Genomic DNA, 18,455 nt, shown 5'->3' on the forward strand with positions numbered 1-18,455 from the left:
ACAGAAACAGGAGAGCAGTATTTCTAAATAAACTGTTTTCTTAACAACCAGACTGAAACCATGTATCTAGCAATTTGGCCCCCTGTGAATGAAGAGCTCTTTGCAGGGCCAACCCACTGGAAAAGATCAAAGAAGGATCTATTCTAACACTTTAAGTACAAATAGGTCAGGAAGAAAATACCTTGTACTGTACTGCCTGATAGGAAGAGATCCCAGGGATTTACTTTATAGACTGTCTTATACCAAACAAAACTGTGAAATCCACTGTTACATGAGGATTGCAAAAAATTTCAAAGGATCAATGGTTTCTCCAGAATCAATGTAACTTTGTAATTCACAATATACTTACAGAGCAACTATTAAAAAATGTGAACATGCTGGATACCTCAGGAATATAAATATTAATAAGATTTATTCAATTTCAGAGGCTTACAAACTAGTACAAGAGATCATCTCTACTTTGGGGGTTTGGAATTGCTAATTAAATTGTTTGAATCTTCCTTAATCCTCACTTATTTTTCATCTCTTTATCAGTTTTTGGTAGGAATGCATCAAAATTTCCCATTTTGACTATGGATCACTCAATGCCACTTTACAATTCCCTTAAAATATTTTGGTACTATACTGCTAGGTGCATATGCAGTCAGAAGCATTATGTTATCTTGGTGGAGCTGTTCCTTTTTTTCATTATGTAGTTTACCAAAATATCCCTATTGATGTGTTTTGCCCTAAATTCTACTGTTTTGACTCTTTGCAACAGGCCCATCTCCCCACCTCACCACCATGCTTTGTCTCCCTTGGCCAGGTAAAGCTGAAGACTCTAGGCCCATGGGAAAGGAGAAGGCAGAATGGCTGTCTGACAGTTTCTGGAGTGGAAAAAGAAAGTAAGGATCTTTTGTAAAGGGAAAGTTCTTTTTTTGTTTGTTTTTAACGTTTATTTATTTTTGACAAGGAGAGTCAGAGAGCGAGTAGGGGAGGCACAGACACAGAGAAAGGAGGCACAGAATCAAAGCAGGCTCCAGTGTCTGAGCTGTCAGCACAGAGCCGAACGTGGGGCTCAAACTCACGAACTGCCAGATCATGACCTGGCACTTAACCAACTGAGCCACGCAGATGCTCCTGTGAAGGGAAAGTTCTTAATTCTAATGTAGTCTAATTAACATTTTGTTTTCTACTATGGATCCTGCTTTCAGTATCATATATAAGAACTCTTCATTTAGCTCTTGGTCCCAAAGGTTTTCTGTTCTTTCTTCTAAAAGTTTAAAGTTTTACATTTCATTCTCAATTCATTTTTGAATCAATTTTTTACAAGGTATATGAGGTTTAGGTTGATTTTTTTTTTGGTGTAGGGATGTCCCATTGCTCCAGCATAATTTGCTGTAAAGGCTAACCTTCATCCATTTCATTTGTATGTGCTTTTAATATGAAGACTAGTTTGTATCTGCCTCCAGTTCTAGGAAATACTCTGGCATTCTCTCTTCAGATATTGTTTCTTGAGATTCCTTCCATTCTCTGCCTCACAAGTGGGAGGCTCTCCATCTTTGCTCCACGTCTCTTAACTTACTCGTCTTCCATTCTCTGTGTCTCCTTATCTCTGTGTGTTAGTGTCACGTCCTAGGTTGAATTCCCTGGTAGTATCTTTCATCTCAGTCCCTCTTAACTGTGTCCAGTCTAGAGTTTATCCCATATACTCTTTTGTTTTTACTTTAATAACCACATTTTATATTTCCAGTACCTTTAATTGGTTCTCTTCTAACTGGTTAATTCTCATCTGCTTAGTTTTGTTTCACCATTTCCTAGGAATTTACCATGGATGTTATTCCTTCATCTCTTTGATGATTTTAAACATATTTATTTGAAGTTAATTTGCAGATTGCTTTACTATAGTCTGTTGGGAGTGAATTCATCTCCTAATTATTGTCTTTCTTAGTAATTATACTCGTTTGAGAATTTTAGTTTGCTAGCTCCTCTTGAATAGGAACAGTTTCTCTCTTTCTCTCTCTCCCTCCTTCTCCCTGCCTCCCTGTTTTTACAGTTATTGCCACCGTCTTCCATCCCCGTCCAAGCAGAGGCCTCCACCATACAACCAGGTCTTATACCCATCCCTTGCAAACACCACCAGGGAGATCATAAACCCAGTCATGTCATGGCCAGGTCCCAGTAGCACTGCTATCTCTATTCCCCTACCACCCCAGAAACACAACTTGAAACGAGTCACAGACTCAGTCAGCTTTGTTCAGTTTCTTTTCATAAGTGGGACAGTCCCATCCCAGCTCCCAGGTTCTAGCAGTGAGACTTCCTCTGATCCCCATCCAGGCACAAAGTTCCTCTGGTCTCCATACCCTCAAGCAGTGTTTCCTACTCTTTTCTGACATCACGGCATACTTTGAAAATAACAGTATGAGTATGGTACATGGGTAGAGGGATGAGACTCTTCCCTACCCAGAAATGCCAGCTGGGGCTCCAACCACCCCAGGCCCTGCCTAGCTACCCCAAAGCCTGAAAATAATCACAACATGTTTTTTGGGAAGTACCACCCTAAAAGAATCAACTCCTGCACATGCTGCCTATTTCCATACCTGGTTCCATTTTTAGCCTACCAGGATGTTTATCTTATTATTCAACTACAGGTATGTCAGTAACATACTTCACTTACCATTGCTATGTATTTGGAACAGAATTCAGAATTTAAAGCCTGAATGTGAAGGATCATCGTAACAGAAGTCCATGCTTTTCCCTCTGTTTTAGAACACCCTCCTCTCAACCCCTCTGCATCACTTTCCCTACTCCTTCAAGTTTCAGCTTAGATGTATAATCAAGGTAGCTCTTCATGACTCCATTCTCATCCTCAAATATGGGATCAGACATTCTCACAGAACCTGATTTTACATGCTACTGTACTGTATTCCTATTGCTTATCTACCTTAGATAGTAAGCTCTCTAATGGCATGACCTGCCTTTTTCGTTTCTGGATGTCAAGATCTAGCACTGTGCCTGCAGTAAGTAGGAACTCAATGAATGTTTTAATATCACCCACACACAGTCATAGTGGGTATAATGTAATAGTGAAGAGCTAGGGCTCTGAAGCAGGGATCCCTAGGGTTTAATGCCAGTTCTACCACTTACTGTGTGATTTAGGAAAGTGACTTAGCCTCTCTAAGTTTTAGTTTCCTCATCTGTAACATGTATGTCACAATTAAATCCTGACTCTTGTTCCTTACTAGTCGTGTGACCCTAGGCAATCCTTTGTGTCTCTTGGTCTCAGTGCCTGCACTAAGCAATCTCTTAATTAACTCAGACAACATGTGTAAAGTCACCAGCACTTTGACTCCTTTCTCTACTTTGTTTACACTTCATGCTGAAAAAAGGGTAACACTATAGCTCAGCCTTGGTCAAACCATTTTTTGAGCCTAGGTGGTCGAAAAGGCTTTCTATTGCCACAGGCGCAGTAAACACTATATTCACAGTGTATTCAGGCAAAGTGGAGGCAATGTCAATGAGAACTTGAAAAAATAATTCTAAGTGCAAATGTAATGTATTTCAAGAAGAAAAAGCAACCAAGCAACTGACCACAGACTGGACCATTCTAAGAGAAGAGAAAGTCTCCATGAGAATCCATTTCCAAAATGAAGGCATCCACTACATTTTGCTGTATTGTAAGTCCTACTGCTGAAGAGAGCACAGCAAACAGAAGAGGATGCTGTCAGATAAGATATTCAAGTATGGGGGAACCGATGCAGCAAAGCACTTTACATGATATGCACGTAGAAATTCTACTTTGAAGCATTACATTTTTCATATAATTGTTTAATCATGAATAGAGCTTAGTGATTGAGAGAAAAACTGTACCACTGACTAACAACAAGGAAAACTATAATTCAGACCTAAAGGAAATAATGCAAAAACCTTAGCATCAAACAGAACGGGAGTCAAATCTGGACTCTGCCATGTCCCAATGGCATGAACTTAAGCAAATATCAATTCTCTGATTCAGAGTTTCCTCCTCTGCAGAATAAGGATCACACTGCTCACCTCACAGAGAGCCAGGAGAATTAAATGAGAAATCAGGTGTGCAGAGGTTTAGCATTAGTGCCCAAATCATGGTAGGGGCTCAACAATTATTAGTTCCCTCCTACTGCCTCCCATGCAACTTTTACCAGCAAGCATCATAAAAGGGTTTGGAAACTGCTAAAATATATTGTCTCATGTCTGGATTCACAAACTTATTAGCCTATTCTGTACGCGGATTCTCTGAGATAAGCCTGGGATACCCAGGCCCAAGATCTGGTGAGCAACCTGACCTGGATCCGTGTGGATGTCTGGCTCCCAGGCCAATGCCTAGAAAGACTGACCGGGCCCAGAATGCAGCATGGGTGGCCCGGAGACAGCCAGAAACTAGAGCAGCCAAAAAGAGGAAGGATTACTTGAGCTTCGGCTCCCGTCCTTCACTTGTGTACTGCCAGCAGATGAGCCCGATCAGGTCCTGCACCCTGGCGCTGGCCATTGTCACCACAGTCATTGGCAGAAGTCTGTCCTGGCTCGAGTGCAGGGGGAGGTAGACGTCGATCTTCTTGGTTGCTGTTGTGCCGACATGACCCTGTGGACAGAACACATGCATGAGAGTAACGCACACGGTCACGGTCGCACAGACCCTACTGGGCCGCAATGACTGCTCGCCAGGGCCTGTGTGCAGCACAGCCATTTCTCATCCTTTTGGCACAGACCTGCCTGAGAGCCTGAAATGGTTCCAGAGGGGAAACACTGTCTAGTTCTAAGGAGTTTTTCCCCCTCTTTAATTTTCATTTTCTAATGGTCTAAGAGACCCAGCTCTGCCTGCAGTATGGTAAATGAGGACTAAAACCAAAATAAACAAATTAAGAGTGGTAGGCAGACCTGATGTTTGGTTGTCAGGAGATGTGCTTTGCTAGTTACTCACTGTGACCCTGGACAAGTCACCATTAGACCCTGACCTCAGCTGAAAACTGCCACATCACTCCTTGAGACTTTGGGATAAGCGGCATGGGCAGCTGCCATACTCTGTGAAGAAGCCTTTAGGCCTGCAGCACGGGAACCAAGGGCTTGCCTTCGATGGGTGGGGGTGAAGGGCCTAATTCCCTTATGCAGTACTCCTGTTTATTTCAGTCATCTGCACTGAGGTTCAAGGGTCCCTGGTCTGCCATTATTGTCCTGACTAGTACACCCACGCTACTCTATATACCCTCAATCCCTCCAACACATTTACCCTTTCTCCCTCCTGAAACTTCCACTCTCCTGTGGAATTCCTACACTAACCAGCAAACTTCCATAAACCACTTCTTTAAAAAAAAAAATACTCCCTTCACTTCTTTGTCTTAATTAAAACCTGCTGGTCATTAAGGACACTGCTTCCTCTGCTGTCCAGAAGACTGTTCCACATTTTTCTTTTTTAACCCCCAAATCCTCAAGGCCAGGAGGCTGAGTACATATTCTTATCCCTGCTACTCCCTAATTATTATTTCTCCTTTCTGGCAAAAATCCCTATTCCTTGGAGACCCAAGACCTCCCGACTACACTATCCTCTCTCCATCCTTTTTTGTTTCTATTATCCACCAACCATCCAGAAATGCTCCTCCCTCGCCAAAGAGTCTGTGTCCCACCCCAATACCTATCATTATTCTTGGCAATTCCATCTAAAGGAACAATCCATGTAATATCCAAGTGTCTTAATCCCTAGACTATGTCATCCCATGCCTTTTCATCCACTCCACCTTCAATCACTTATGGCCGTGGGTACACCAAAGATCTGTACCAACTCCAAAATCTCAAATTAGAAGGTCTATTCACTGAATATACTTTAATATACTTTCATCTCACTTTAGTCCCCAAACTCTTCAACCTACAATCTACTGATCCACCACTATAAATGATGTCACCTGTATTTCCCCACACCACCCTCCAGATTACTTGATCAACCATTGTAAGCATTCCTTTGTAAATGCAGTTTTAACACTCTTCCTCCATGGGATTCAACCGGCAGAATGCCAACCTTGGTGAACCTAACTCTCTGCATTCCCCAGCTAAACACTGCTGGAGAAAAATCATGTAACTGCACAGACTGATTTGACCTTAAGCTCATTATGATAAACCTCAAACAGACATTCAACATTGTACAACAAGCCTATGACATCTCCTGATCCAACCTGCACCTCATGCCAAGACCACCACTGCATACTTTTCCTTCCCCCTTCCTACTTCTCATGAGCCTGCCTTGACCGCAGCTCCTATGCTTTGCTCATGTACTGCCAACAGAGACAAATGTTATTCTTCATTAAGAAAATAAGAGCTTTCAGAAAGGAACTCTTATCGTCCCCTCAATAAATTGACAAACTTACCTGGATTTAACAACACGTACTCCCTACACTGGAGTGTCACTCATCTCATTAAAGGGCAATCTCTCTACTTATGCTCTGTGTCCCTTTGGCTCTCACTTTCACAAGGACTTTATCCTTCACTTACTTTTTCACCTTCTCCTACACAATCAGCCTCTCCCTTTCTTTGCTTCCATGACCTACACTCTTGGTTTTTTCAGTCCTCTCTGGTCTCTGATTTTCAGTCTCCTTTGCAGATTCCTTCACCTCTAGTCTCTATTTGTTAGCATTCTCTGGCCTCTAGTTTGGGCTCTCTCGTGTCTGTCTTTCTGTATATTTCTTCCTTAAGTGTTCTCACAGTCCCAGAGCTATAAAACAATCTATATCCTCTTGACACTCAAACCTTATCTCCACCTCAAACTTCTCCCTGGAACCAAATTCATACATCAAACTGTCTATACCATAGGCAGAAAAGTATCACAGACAAGTTAAACTTAAGTTCAAATCTGAACTTCTCACTACTCCAAATAACAACACTCTCCCTCATTTCAGTAAATGCTACCACCACTAACACAGCTCCTTATATCAGTAATCTTGATTCTTCTTTCTTCCTCCTGCCTTCTACTCCCTTATATGTTCTAGTGACTACAGCAAAATATATTTCAAAAGAGAAAAAAGTCTTCAGCAAATGGAGTAACTGGACAGCCACATACAAAAGAATGAATTTAGGGGCGCCTGGGTGGCTCAGTTGGTTGAGCATCTGACTCTTGATTTTGGTTCAGGTCATGATCCCAGGGTCATGGGACTGAGTCCCATGTCGGGCTCTGCACTGTGCCTGGAGCCTGCTTAAGATTCTTTCTCCCTCTCCCTCTGCCCCTCTCTCCTGCTCGTGCTCTAAAATAAAAAACAAAAATATTTTTAAAAAATAATTTAGACCTCTACCTCACACCATCTACAAATATTAACTCAAAATGGATCAAAGCTTTAAATTTAAGGCTAAAACTACAAAATTTTTAGAAGGAAACATAGGTGTAAATTCTTCATGTCCTTGGATTAGGTAATGATTTCTTTAATATGACACCAAAAGCAACAAATGAAATAAACAGGACTTTATAAAAATTAAAAACTTGCATGCCTCAAAGGACATTATTAAGAAAGTGAAAAGACAACCCACAGAATGGGAGAAAATATTTGCAAATCATATATCTGACAAAAATTTAGGACCCAGAATATATAAATAATTCTTACAACTAAGCAATAAAAAGACAAGCCATCCGATCTCTAAAATGGCAAAGAATTTAAATAGACATTTCTCCAAAGAAAATATGAAAATGGCCAATAAGCACATGAAAAACTGTTCAACTTCATTATTCGTTATGGAAATGCAAATCAAAATCACAATGAGATACCACTTCACATTAGGATGGTTCTATATATATTTTTTTCATAGCAGGAATTAGAAAAGCTAGCAAGGATATGAACAAGTTGGAACCCTCATATATTGTTGGGGGAGCTGTAAAATGATGTAGCCATTGTGGAAAAATAGTTTGTCAGTTTCTCAAAACTTAAACGTAAAGTTACCATATGACTCAGCAATTCCATTCCTAAGTGTACTTAAAGAGAACTGAAAACATGTTCACATAAAAACATACATAAATGTACATAGCAGCACTATTGATAACAACCAAAGGATGGAAACGGGTGTCTAGGTGGCTTAGTCGGTTAAGCGTCCAACTCTTTTTTTTTTTTTAATTTTTTTAATGGTTTTTTAAAATTTATTTTTGAAGGAGATAGAGAGAGAGAGACAGAGCATGAGTGGGGGAGGAGCAGAGAGAGAGGGAGACAGAGCATGAGTGGGGGAGGAGCAGAGAGAGAGGGAGACACAGAATCTGAAGCAGGCTCCAGGCTCCGAGCTGTCAGCACAGAGCCCCATGCGGGGTTTGAGCTCACGAACCGCGAGATCATGACCTGAGCTAAAGTCGGACGCTTAACCGACTGAGCCACCCAGGCGCCCCAAGTGTCCAACTCTTGATTTCAGCTCAGGTCACAATGTCATAGTTCATGAGATTGAGCCCCAGATCAGGCACTGTGCTGATAACATGGAGCCTGCTTCAGATTCTCTCTCTCCCTCTCTCTCTGACCCTCCTCTGCTCTCTCTCAAAATAAATAAACATTAAAAAAGGTGGAGGGGCGCCTGGGTGGCTCAGTCAGTTAAGCACCTGACTCTTGATCTCGGCTCACGTCATGGTCTCGTGGTTCATGGGTTCAAGCCCCACATTGGGCTCTACTCTGATGGTAAAGAGCCTGTTTGGGATTCTTTTTCTCCTCTCTGCCCCTGCTCTGCTTGTGCTCTCTCTCTCTCAAAATAAACAAATAATCTTAAAAAAAAATGGAAACAATGCAAATGTCCACCAACTGATGAATGCACAAACGAAATGTATACAATGAAATATTACTCAGCCATAAAATGGAATGAAGTACTGGCACATGCTACTACACGGATGAAGCTTGAAAACATTTTTCTAAGAGAAAGAAGCCAGGCATAAAAAGCTCATCTATTGTATGAACTCACTTATATGGAATGTCCAGAACAGACAAATCTACATAAATAAAAAGATCAGTGGTTGCCAGGACATTGGGTGGCGGTGGGGGATATGGGAAACTGACAAGTATGAAATTTCTTTTTGAGGTGATGGGAATGTTCTGGAATTAGTGGTGACAGCTGTATAATGTTGCAAATATACCGAAGACCACAAAATTATACTTTAAAATCATTAAAATAGTAAATTCTATGTAATGAGTTTTAATTCAATTTTAAAAATTGAAAAATACGTATTTCAAATAATTCTCCATCTCCACTGCCACCAAAATACCATTAGGTTTCCCCTGGACTGTTCTAATGGATTCCTGACCTCATGCACTCTTGCCTACTTCGATTTGTTCTTGACATACAAGCTAGAGTTTTGGGGTTTTTTTTTCAAACTCAAATTTGATATCACACTTCTGCTTAAATTCCTTCAATGAGTGGTTCCCAAGATACTTCTGAAATAATCCAAATTTCCTGTAGTATCTAACAAAGCACTGCATGTTCTGACCCCTGCCTACCTCTCCAACATCATCTACTGTTGTTCTCCTGCCTGATTATCACAGTTCAGCTACACTGGCCTTCAAGATGTGCTTCGTGCGCGTGCATACCTGTTTCTCCCACTTTCAAGGCCACAGAAGTGCTGTTCACTATATTCACTATATCTAGAAGGCTCTTTCTCATGATCAATGATTCCTCAAAGTGTGGCTTTGGGCAGGTTACTTAATCTCTCTGTTCTTCCATGTCCTCCTATGTTAAAATGATGATAAGGATAGGACATACCTATCAGAGGACTCCTTTAAGGATTATTATTATTGTGATGAGAAGTCCCTTTCACAGTTCTTCTTTCACACATATCCTGTTCATTTCCTTCACAGCACTTAACAATTTGATATTACACATTTGCTTATGGACACCTTCAGCGTATGCCTTCCTCACTAGCCTCTGACCTTCCTTCCATGACAGCAGCCATAATCACGTCTGCTTTGTTTACTGCTCTCTACACAATGGCTAGCACCATGCAGGTGCACAGACACCTCTCCAAAAAAATCTGTTGAACTACAGAATGAATGCATGGATGATTCAAATGCCTACCAGGACAACATGGCAGTAACACAATAAATGTTAGTTTCCTCCATGCATCCATCTTGCCCCTCCTCTATGGGTCTGTTTCCTGGTAGTGGATGGAGATGCAAGTACTTGAGTAATCAAGTGTTTCCATCTTTAACACTACAACTCTAGGGTGAAAAAAATAAGAAAGATAGGAACTTTTATGTGAGGAAATACATAAAATCTGTTTTAAAAACTTTTAGAGAAATTTCACTTCTAACCTAGAATCTACCATTAGATCCACTGATTTTTTTTTTTAGTCTTGTCTCTGTCATAAGGCAAATTTTAAAAAAGTAATTCTCTTACAATAATGTTCTTTCTCTCTGACTCTCTCTCTCTCTCTCTCTCACTCATACACGCATGCACGCACACACACACGTGTGTTTTTCAGCTGGGAAATAATAATTCCAATGACTAGCTAAGTTGTCTCTAAAGAGCAAGTGTTTTGATCTTGTCAGGCAGTCAAAAGGTTAAAATTCAAACAATGGCATCTTTCTGGAGTGGGCTTATTGCCTTCTTATTTCTCTCCTCAACCTCCTTTTCAAACCAACAGCCCAAACTGGTTTATTCTTCCTCCTCCTTCTGAAGAACTGGAGCTGAAGCGCCATAAGGAATCCTGGCATGAGAAATGTGAATGTGTTTCACAAACTGTAAAGTGCTTCAGAAATGCAGAGCAATGTGTCAGAAAGACCTTGGTTTTTAGATCAGACTCATTTCTATTACTCAGACCTATTACACAGTCACATGAGGACAAAGATGGATGCTGTAAGGAGTCCTAATAATAATACTTATTATTATTCCAAGAGCTAGCATTTATTTAGAGCTAACTGTTAAATAAGCTCTGGTAAATGTTTGCCTAAATCATCTCAATTAATTCTGTCTAAGAGGTAGAATTCTATCATTACCCTAATATGACAGACGAGAAAACTAAGGCTCAGAAGTCATCTGCTCAAGCTCCCACAACCAAGGTGGATGAGCAGAACTCACACTCCTGTCTGACTCCAAAGCCCCCATTTTAAACACCAACGACTTCTTTCTCTAAAGTTCTCAATTTAATCACTCCCTACTCCCCCAAGAATCGCACCCCCGTAAGTCTGCCTGCCCCGCCCTTCTCACAAACACACGGAAAGTGCGGCCTGAAGATGTCTCCTACAAAAGCAGGGAATCTGAGGAGCGGCCCAAGGAGAAGTGTTAGGGGACTGAGGCTCCAGAGACCGTGGCTGCTGTCGGTCGACTGCAGGGCAGAGAGTGACATGGTGCTCCTATGAATCCCTTTATCGTCTTTATTTCACGGTGAAATAGCGAGTGTGGGGAAACTATGAGAATAAATATGGTAGATACTTATTAAATGAATGAAGCACTTTATCTTTTTAACCTTCTAATTCCATCTTGAGGCACCGATGACGGCAAAAAGTGCCTTGCACAAACCCTGAAAATATGTATTTTTTAATAAGGAGCCTCTTCTGAAAAAACTCAAGGTGGTGGCAGTTAGCTCTACCTAATAGTTCCCGTGTTGCAATATTTAGAGGGAATCATCTAAAACATAAAACAATCCATCAACATAACAGAAAGTAATTAACTTATAAAAAAAAATAAGGTGACCAAAGGATTAAGAGTATTCATCACACATCAAGGCAAGCAATATTCCATAGACCTAACATCTAACTATTAAACAGCAACTAGCAATAAACAAAGATCGTATCATACAGTTTCACTGCAAGGCAATTTAACGTGTTCCACAATACAGAACTGGAAAAAGGGAGGCATAATTAGAGCACAAAGAAGGGGTCAACACAGAGATAAGGAAAACTGGGCTAGCACCATCCTCTCAGTCACTCATGCATGCAACCAACACCCATAGACACCATGCTGGGCTCTGAAGACAAAATCAAGAGAGACTCAATGCAGATAGACCCTCATCAAACTCACAGTCTGCTGAAGGGTCTACATTGTACTAGGTGATAAAAGCTTTAAGGAAGAGAAGTACAGGCTGTTGTGGGAGCTCAGAAGCAACCCAGACTAAAAGGACAAAGGCCTCTTAGATAAAAAAAAAAAAAAAAAGGTGGGGGGGGGAATGCAAGCTGGTGCAGCCACTCTGGAAAACAGTATGGAGGTTCCTCAAAAAATTAAAAATAGAACTACCCTCCGACCCAGCAATTGCACTACTAGGCATTTCCCCACGGGATACAGGTGTGCTGTTTCGAAGGGACACATGGACCCGCATGTTTATAGCAGCACTATCGACAATAGCCAAAGGATGGAAAGAGCCCAAATGTCCATCGATAGATGAATGGATAAAGAAGATGTGGTACATATATACAATGGAGTATTACTCGGCAATCAAAAAGAATGAAATCTTGCCATTTGCAACTATGTGGATGAGACTGGAGGGTATTATGCTAAGCGAAATTAGTCAGAGAAAGACAAGTATCATATGACTCCACCCATATGAGGACTTTAAGAGGCGAAACAGATGAACATAAGGGAAGGGAAACAAAAATAATATAAAAACAGGGAGGGGGACAAAACATAAGAGACTCTTAAATATGGAGAACTGGAGGGGTTGTGGGAGGGGGAATAGGCTACATGGGTAAGGGGCATTAAGGAATCTACTCCTGAAATCATTGTTGCACTATATGCTAACTAATTTGGACGTAAATTAAAAAAAAAAAAAATTAAAAGAAAGACACACAAAAAAAGAATTGGACCCTCAACTGATTGAGACACCCAAGGGAAAAAAAAAAGTACCCTTCCATCCAACAGAACCATTAACCCAAGGAAAAGACACTTATTGTATTTAAATATCTACTATACCGATATACAAAAAAGTGAACAGGAATTCTCCAGGACATGGGATTATGAGTGATTTTAATTTTCTGCTTTATGTTTTTCCACATTTTCTACGATGAGCACGTACTATTTTTACAATCCAGAAACAAAATAGCAAATGTTACAATTACAAACAAAAAAGGATATAGAAAAAAACCCACCATACAGGGCTTAAGACTTTTAGGTAAGAGAGAGAGGACCAATTTTGAAAATGTAGCCTATGTCAAGTCATCTGGCAAAATTTATTAAGAACATACTATGTGCCAGGTCTGTGACAGGCTGTTGGGAAAAATAAGCTGAAAATATAACCCAGACACCTTCCTATGGCAGGCTAAGTAATTTTTATTAAAAAAAAAAAGAATAAAAAGTAATAAACCTACAATGAGCTGACAAATTTGGAGCTGAACAACACTCTCCAGAGAAGCCTCTAAATCAAGGAATGCCCCCAATTCATTTTTCAGAACAAAAGAAAAGTACTTCCTGTAGCAAAACGATTCTTCAACACAAATGTGATTCATGAAGACCAACCAGTCTCCAGAGTTCATGTCCCACAGCCTCTGTTATGACTTGATGCCTCTGCAAATGCAGTCACAATCTCAAGCTCGGTACGTCCAAGACCCATTTTCTTCATCACCTTGTCTCTCATTCCGTCTCAGTTAAGGCTTTCACCACCCACTCTTGTCACTCAGGCTAGAAACGTGAACTCCTCTTTCTGTCTCATCAGCATCCAAATGCCCCTGAAATGCCTCTCAAACCCTTCTCCCCCCTATCCTCACCGGCATGGCCCTAGTTAAAACTTCATCATGACCCAGTAAGACCACTGTATGCAGCAGTCTCCCAACCATCTCCCTGTCTCCAAAATCTCTTCTCTCTCCAAACTCAGTGTGATTTGACTCAAATCACTGACCTGGCCAGTCACCAACTCAGAAGCATACATATGATGGCTCTCCTTGGTGTCAGCATGCTGGTTCCTCAGCATGGTATTTAATACCTGTCACATTCTGGACCCAGTGTACCACTGCTAAAGCCTACTGAGCAGTAGTTAAGAGCACAAAGACTTGGGGTGAGACAGATCCAGGTCTGAAGCCTAGCTCTGTCACTTCCTTAGTCCCAAGACCTTAGGAGTTCAGCACCTTTCAGAACCTCCAGTTCCTTACTTGGAAGAGCAAATAAGGTATGTATAAAATGCCTGGCACACAGTAACTGACCAAGAAATGTACCCCTTCTTCCATCCTTCAATTTCTAATGTCTCCTCTTCCCAGAAGGTAGAAGTCCAAATTCCCTCTTTTCTGCTCCCTAGAAGTTTACCTTGCCTTAAGGTTTCACTCTTTACCTACCTCCACCACCTCCCTCCCACCTTCTCATGTAAGTATGAGTTATGCAAAGGGAAAAACTGTGCCTCACTCATTTTGCAGTCTCCTAGGGCCGAGAATGTAGTACGGGTATGGATGGCATCAGCTTACTGAAGGGCTCCTTAGGCTATTTTTCAAAATGGACCCACCAGACCCACGACTTCTCTCCTGTCCCGGATAAACTGGCTACACCTCTTCTACTTCCCAGGCCCTGTTCTTCAGGAATTCTCTTCTCTGAAATATCCTCCACCTAGTATCAGACCTGACATATAGTAGCTACTTATACCTATTAATGGGATGAACGATGAATGTTCTTTTAACACATGATTTTAAATACCTGCATATTATAGCACACAGAGGTACTATCAACCGATTTCCCCCATTGTTAAATATGGACATTGTTTCTAACATTTCACTACTATAAATAATATTCCCATAAACATTCTCTTATATAAATGTTTGTGCACATATTCCTAGGAGTAGATTACTAGGTCAAGGAGTATGAATGTTTTGTGTGTGTGATACATAATGCTCACTCTTTGAAAACCATCTTTATGACAGTCATGAAATAGCATTACGACTCACATATCATCCAATTAATAAGCAAAAGCTTAAAAACTTAAAACAACTTTAGTGTATAGAATGTGAATAGGTACAGAATCGAAATACATAGAATTTGAACGTGATGATGAATTAAAACATTACATCTCTAACCAGGTTTTTCTTATCTGATCCTACTAACTGAAATAGCAAACTATTTGCTGCCTATCATAAAATTATACAGGCGATAGTTTCCAAAATAGGGAAAGAAGGAAGAATAGATGGTATTCAGCTCAAAATAATCTTGAATTAAGAAATATCCACATAAAGTGAGTCAAGCTGAATTAAGGCTTAAGGACAGAAGGTTGAGTTAGCAGCACTACTTCACATCAAGGTTTGTCAATAATAAATTGAATATCAGATGTCAAAACTGTTGCTAAGTGTTCAATTTCTCTATCAAGAGAAAGAAACAGAGAAAGGATAGACAGCTTGGCTTCCGCAATTAAAGAGACAAAAAGCAGGCAACGGTACTCCATTAGCCACAACTGCAGAAGCAGATTGTTATACGCAGTTTTAACGCAGAAATAAATATATCAGTGTATGCAGACAATGTAATGATGCAAATTGGTAAGAGGCTTATTTGTAGCCTTCCAAAGGTAACCCTCTCTTAATTAAGGAATGGCTACAGTCCCATTTCACTGGTATCTTCCTCCCCAACTTCCTCAGCAAAGACCAGAGGATGCTATATTCTACAAATTTATGGCCCAGTCTTTAAAAACATGGTATCCATACGTGGTACACACAGGCCTGAAATCATTATTCTGATGATGACTAAGGGACTTTATTTGTTCAGAGTAATGATTTTGAACAAAATCTGGCCTAAAATCTGGTTCAAGCCAGGTTTAATTGACTATGAGAAATAAAGAAGGTCTACATAGGGAGGAAAAAAAACAACAATCCCAAACACCAGGCAGTAGCATTTTGCTCTCAATAAATGCTGGCTTTACGGGCTCAGAGAAAGAACTCACTTTTTCACATTCAAAACGGTAGCAATGAACTTATGAATAGATTTTGTATAAAATTCTACGACAAATCCATTCAGAGCTAGGGGCTTGGCTTTGTAGTGCTATCTTAACCCTCAATAAATCTGGAACATTTAAAGGCTATTAAATTAACATTTCCCTGATCTGGCACCTGTAGTCAAGTTAATTTGTCAAAAACATTTCTACGGTTTGTCACTGGACACTGTATTTTCTGACAAGTTAAGTTTAAAATAAAATTGACAAAATCTCATTAATTTCCTCTGAATCACCAACCTTGGTTCCATTAAGCTTTTATTATTAAGAACGTCAACTGTCACTCTTTCTTCAACAAGGTCAAGTTCTGATGTGGGTACTTCCAGGATCCTTATTATATTAATAGAAGCTAGTAAAGCAGTGCAGTGTGGTGGTTAAAAGCATTAAGTTGTGGAGTCAGAAAGACCTGGGTTCAATTCTCAGCAATGCCATCTACTGTGTGTCCTTGGACAATTTTATTTAACCTCTCTGAGTCACTATTTCCACACAGCAGGAGAAAGCTCCTCCAGGAGTTGTTGAAAGGATTCAATGATACCGTGCATATAAAAAGCACTTATCACTGTGCCTAGTCCATACTAAATGCTCAAGAAATGTTGGCTGTTTATTTTATTAGGTTTCCTTTTTCCCCGCTGCTTTTACATTCACAGACTTAAAAACAACAACAACAAACCAACTTTATTGCTACTCATAGACTTTTAAAGTGGCAAGGAATTTTAAGGGTCGTCGTCCCCTCTAAGCCATTTTCACCAAATGGCTGTCCTACAACCTCTTCAGAACACCTTCACTGATGAGGTCCCTGCCACACCTTCAGAGACAGACCCTTTCCTTTGTTAGGCAAAGAGTTTTGGTGGCTGAAACGGTTTCCTTCTACTGAGATGCACTCTGCAGATTCCAGGCACTGATCTTACTTCTAGCCCTCAGGAAATTGTAACTAATCCACCTCCACGTCCACAGACATCCTTCACATAACTGAGAGCCTCAAACAAAGTGAGTTTTGTTACTAAGTGCCGTAGAATGAGCCAGACTACAACTATAATCCTTTCAAAGAGTATAACATAGCACAGAAAATAGTACTTCCATCAGGTTTTCTTAGATTAGTTATTTTCATAAATTTTCTTTCTAAAGCATCTATAGTAAATGTAAATCTATAGTCTTGGACCCCAAAACAGGGAAGGGGGTTGTTGCTCTCAGGAAAGTTTTCCTCTATTAAAAATAAATCGTCCATATTTTGAGGCTCTGACAGTCTTCTTCCACTTTTGAAAAAAACAAAATGCCTACAGCTAATGGTTTAAACAATCTAACTGTTATCAAGTGAAATTTGGGTAACAGCCTTGGATAATTTTGTTTCAAGATATCGACTTGTTCAAACACAGGTAAGAAATTTTACAAAATGGGGAGGGGGAAGGATGAAGAGGAGAAAATGAAAGCCTACCCATAAACTGTATCAGGAATAACAACCATCTTCTTTCTCAAAGTCTTAAATTCAGAAAGCAGCTCCTGATACTGTCAGTTTTTACTATCATGGGTTATATTTGTTATGTAAGTCTTTGCAGGGTCTATAGAACTGGTCTGGACCTTGAGCTGTGCAACCTTGGGCAAGCCCATAACCTCTCTGAAAGCCAATTTCCTTAGCCATAAAACAGAGATGACACTACCTACCGTAAAAGAATGGTAGGGCATATAAAGTAAAAATAAAGCAAGGTAAAACCACTCTGTGAACTGCAAACTGTTCTACTACGAGGATGTCAGTCATTCCTCATAATTGTTACCTAAGTTATTAATCAGACCAGGCAGATCTTTGGATAAATCGTCCCTTCAAACAAACATAAAGTTGAGAAGCAGAGGCAAGAGGCAAAGGTCTCTATCTCAGTAATTAAAAGAGAAAAGCCATTGCATCCTCTTCTCATCCAGCCTCAGGATGTTCCGGCACATACCAGAAGGTGCTCTCACACAAGTACAATCCAGCCATCTTAAAGCATAATGGAATGTAAAGTGTCCATTTTGAATTTTCATAGCCATTGTGGGATTCTTTAGATCATTAATGTTACACAGCACTTTGCATTTAATTATACAAACAATGACTTCTATAATGATGATGATATCAGGGAAAAGTAATTTGCATGAACTAAGCCCCATCACCTAGGGTAAGTATAGGAACCTCTTCATTATTAAATCATTTATATAATAAAATCAATATGCTTTAAAAGTAAAAATAGGTTTTTTAAAACCATAAAGAAGAGTTACATGTTTTAAACTCTATCAATTACCATAATATAATGAGTCTTTTTAAGATTTAATATCAACTTTTAAAATTAAAACTCAATGGAGAATGTATACTTGGCTCCATTACTAGATGATGTATCTCTACAAAAGGTTACAGTACAGCTATTATCATCCTCCTAAATTATACGGAAAATTTGGTACAACCCTCCACTACCCCGAAGGACAATTTAATTCCAGAGATGGTGAAGTATTTTGAGAATATAAAATTGTATAAATATTGAAGGAAGTAATTCCAATGCATATATCATATTCATTTCTTGCAGGGCTTCAGTTGATTAAATATGACAAATTTTTTAAATGTCAGTATACAACTTAAAATTTTTATTGTGTCCTT

At 39.9% G+C, this 18,455-nt stretch overlaps 1 protein-coding gene across 14 annotated transcripts in view; it reads right to left on the minus strand.

Moving 5' to 3' along the window:
* Positions 1-18,455, minus strand: part of MAPKAP1 (MAPK associated protein 1) — a 246,546-nt gene that overhangs the window by 131,579 nt on the left and 96,512 nt on the right. For all 14 annotated transcript variants that reach the window (XM_043565341.1, XM_043565346.1, XM_043565347.1 and 11 more), the window contains one exon: positions 4,425-4,597. In XM_043565341.1, coding sequence (XP_043421276.1) covers positions 4,425-4,597 — 173 coding nt within the window. The remainder of the gene's footprint in view (positions 1-4,424; positions 4,598-18,455) is intronic.

The sequence above is a fragment of the Prionailurus bengalensis genome, chromosome D4 (assembly GCF_016509475.1).
Source record: "Prionailurus bengalensis isolate Pbe53 chromosome D4, Fcat_Pben_1.1_paternal_pri, whole genome shotgun sequence".
NCBI lineage: Eukaryota > Metazoa > Chordata > Mammalia > Carnivora > Felidae > Prionailurus > Prionailurus bengalensis.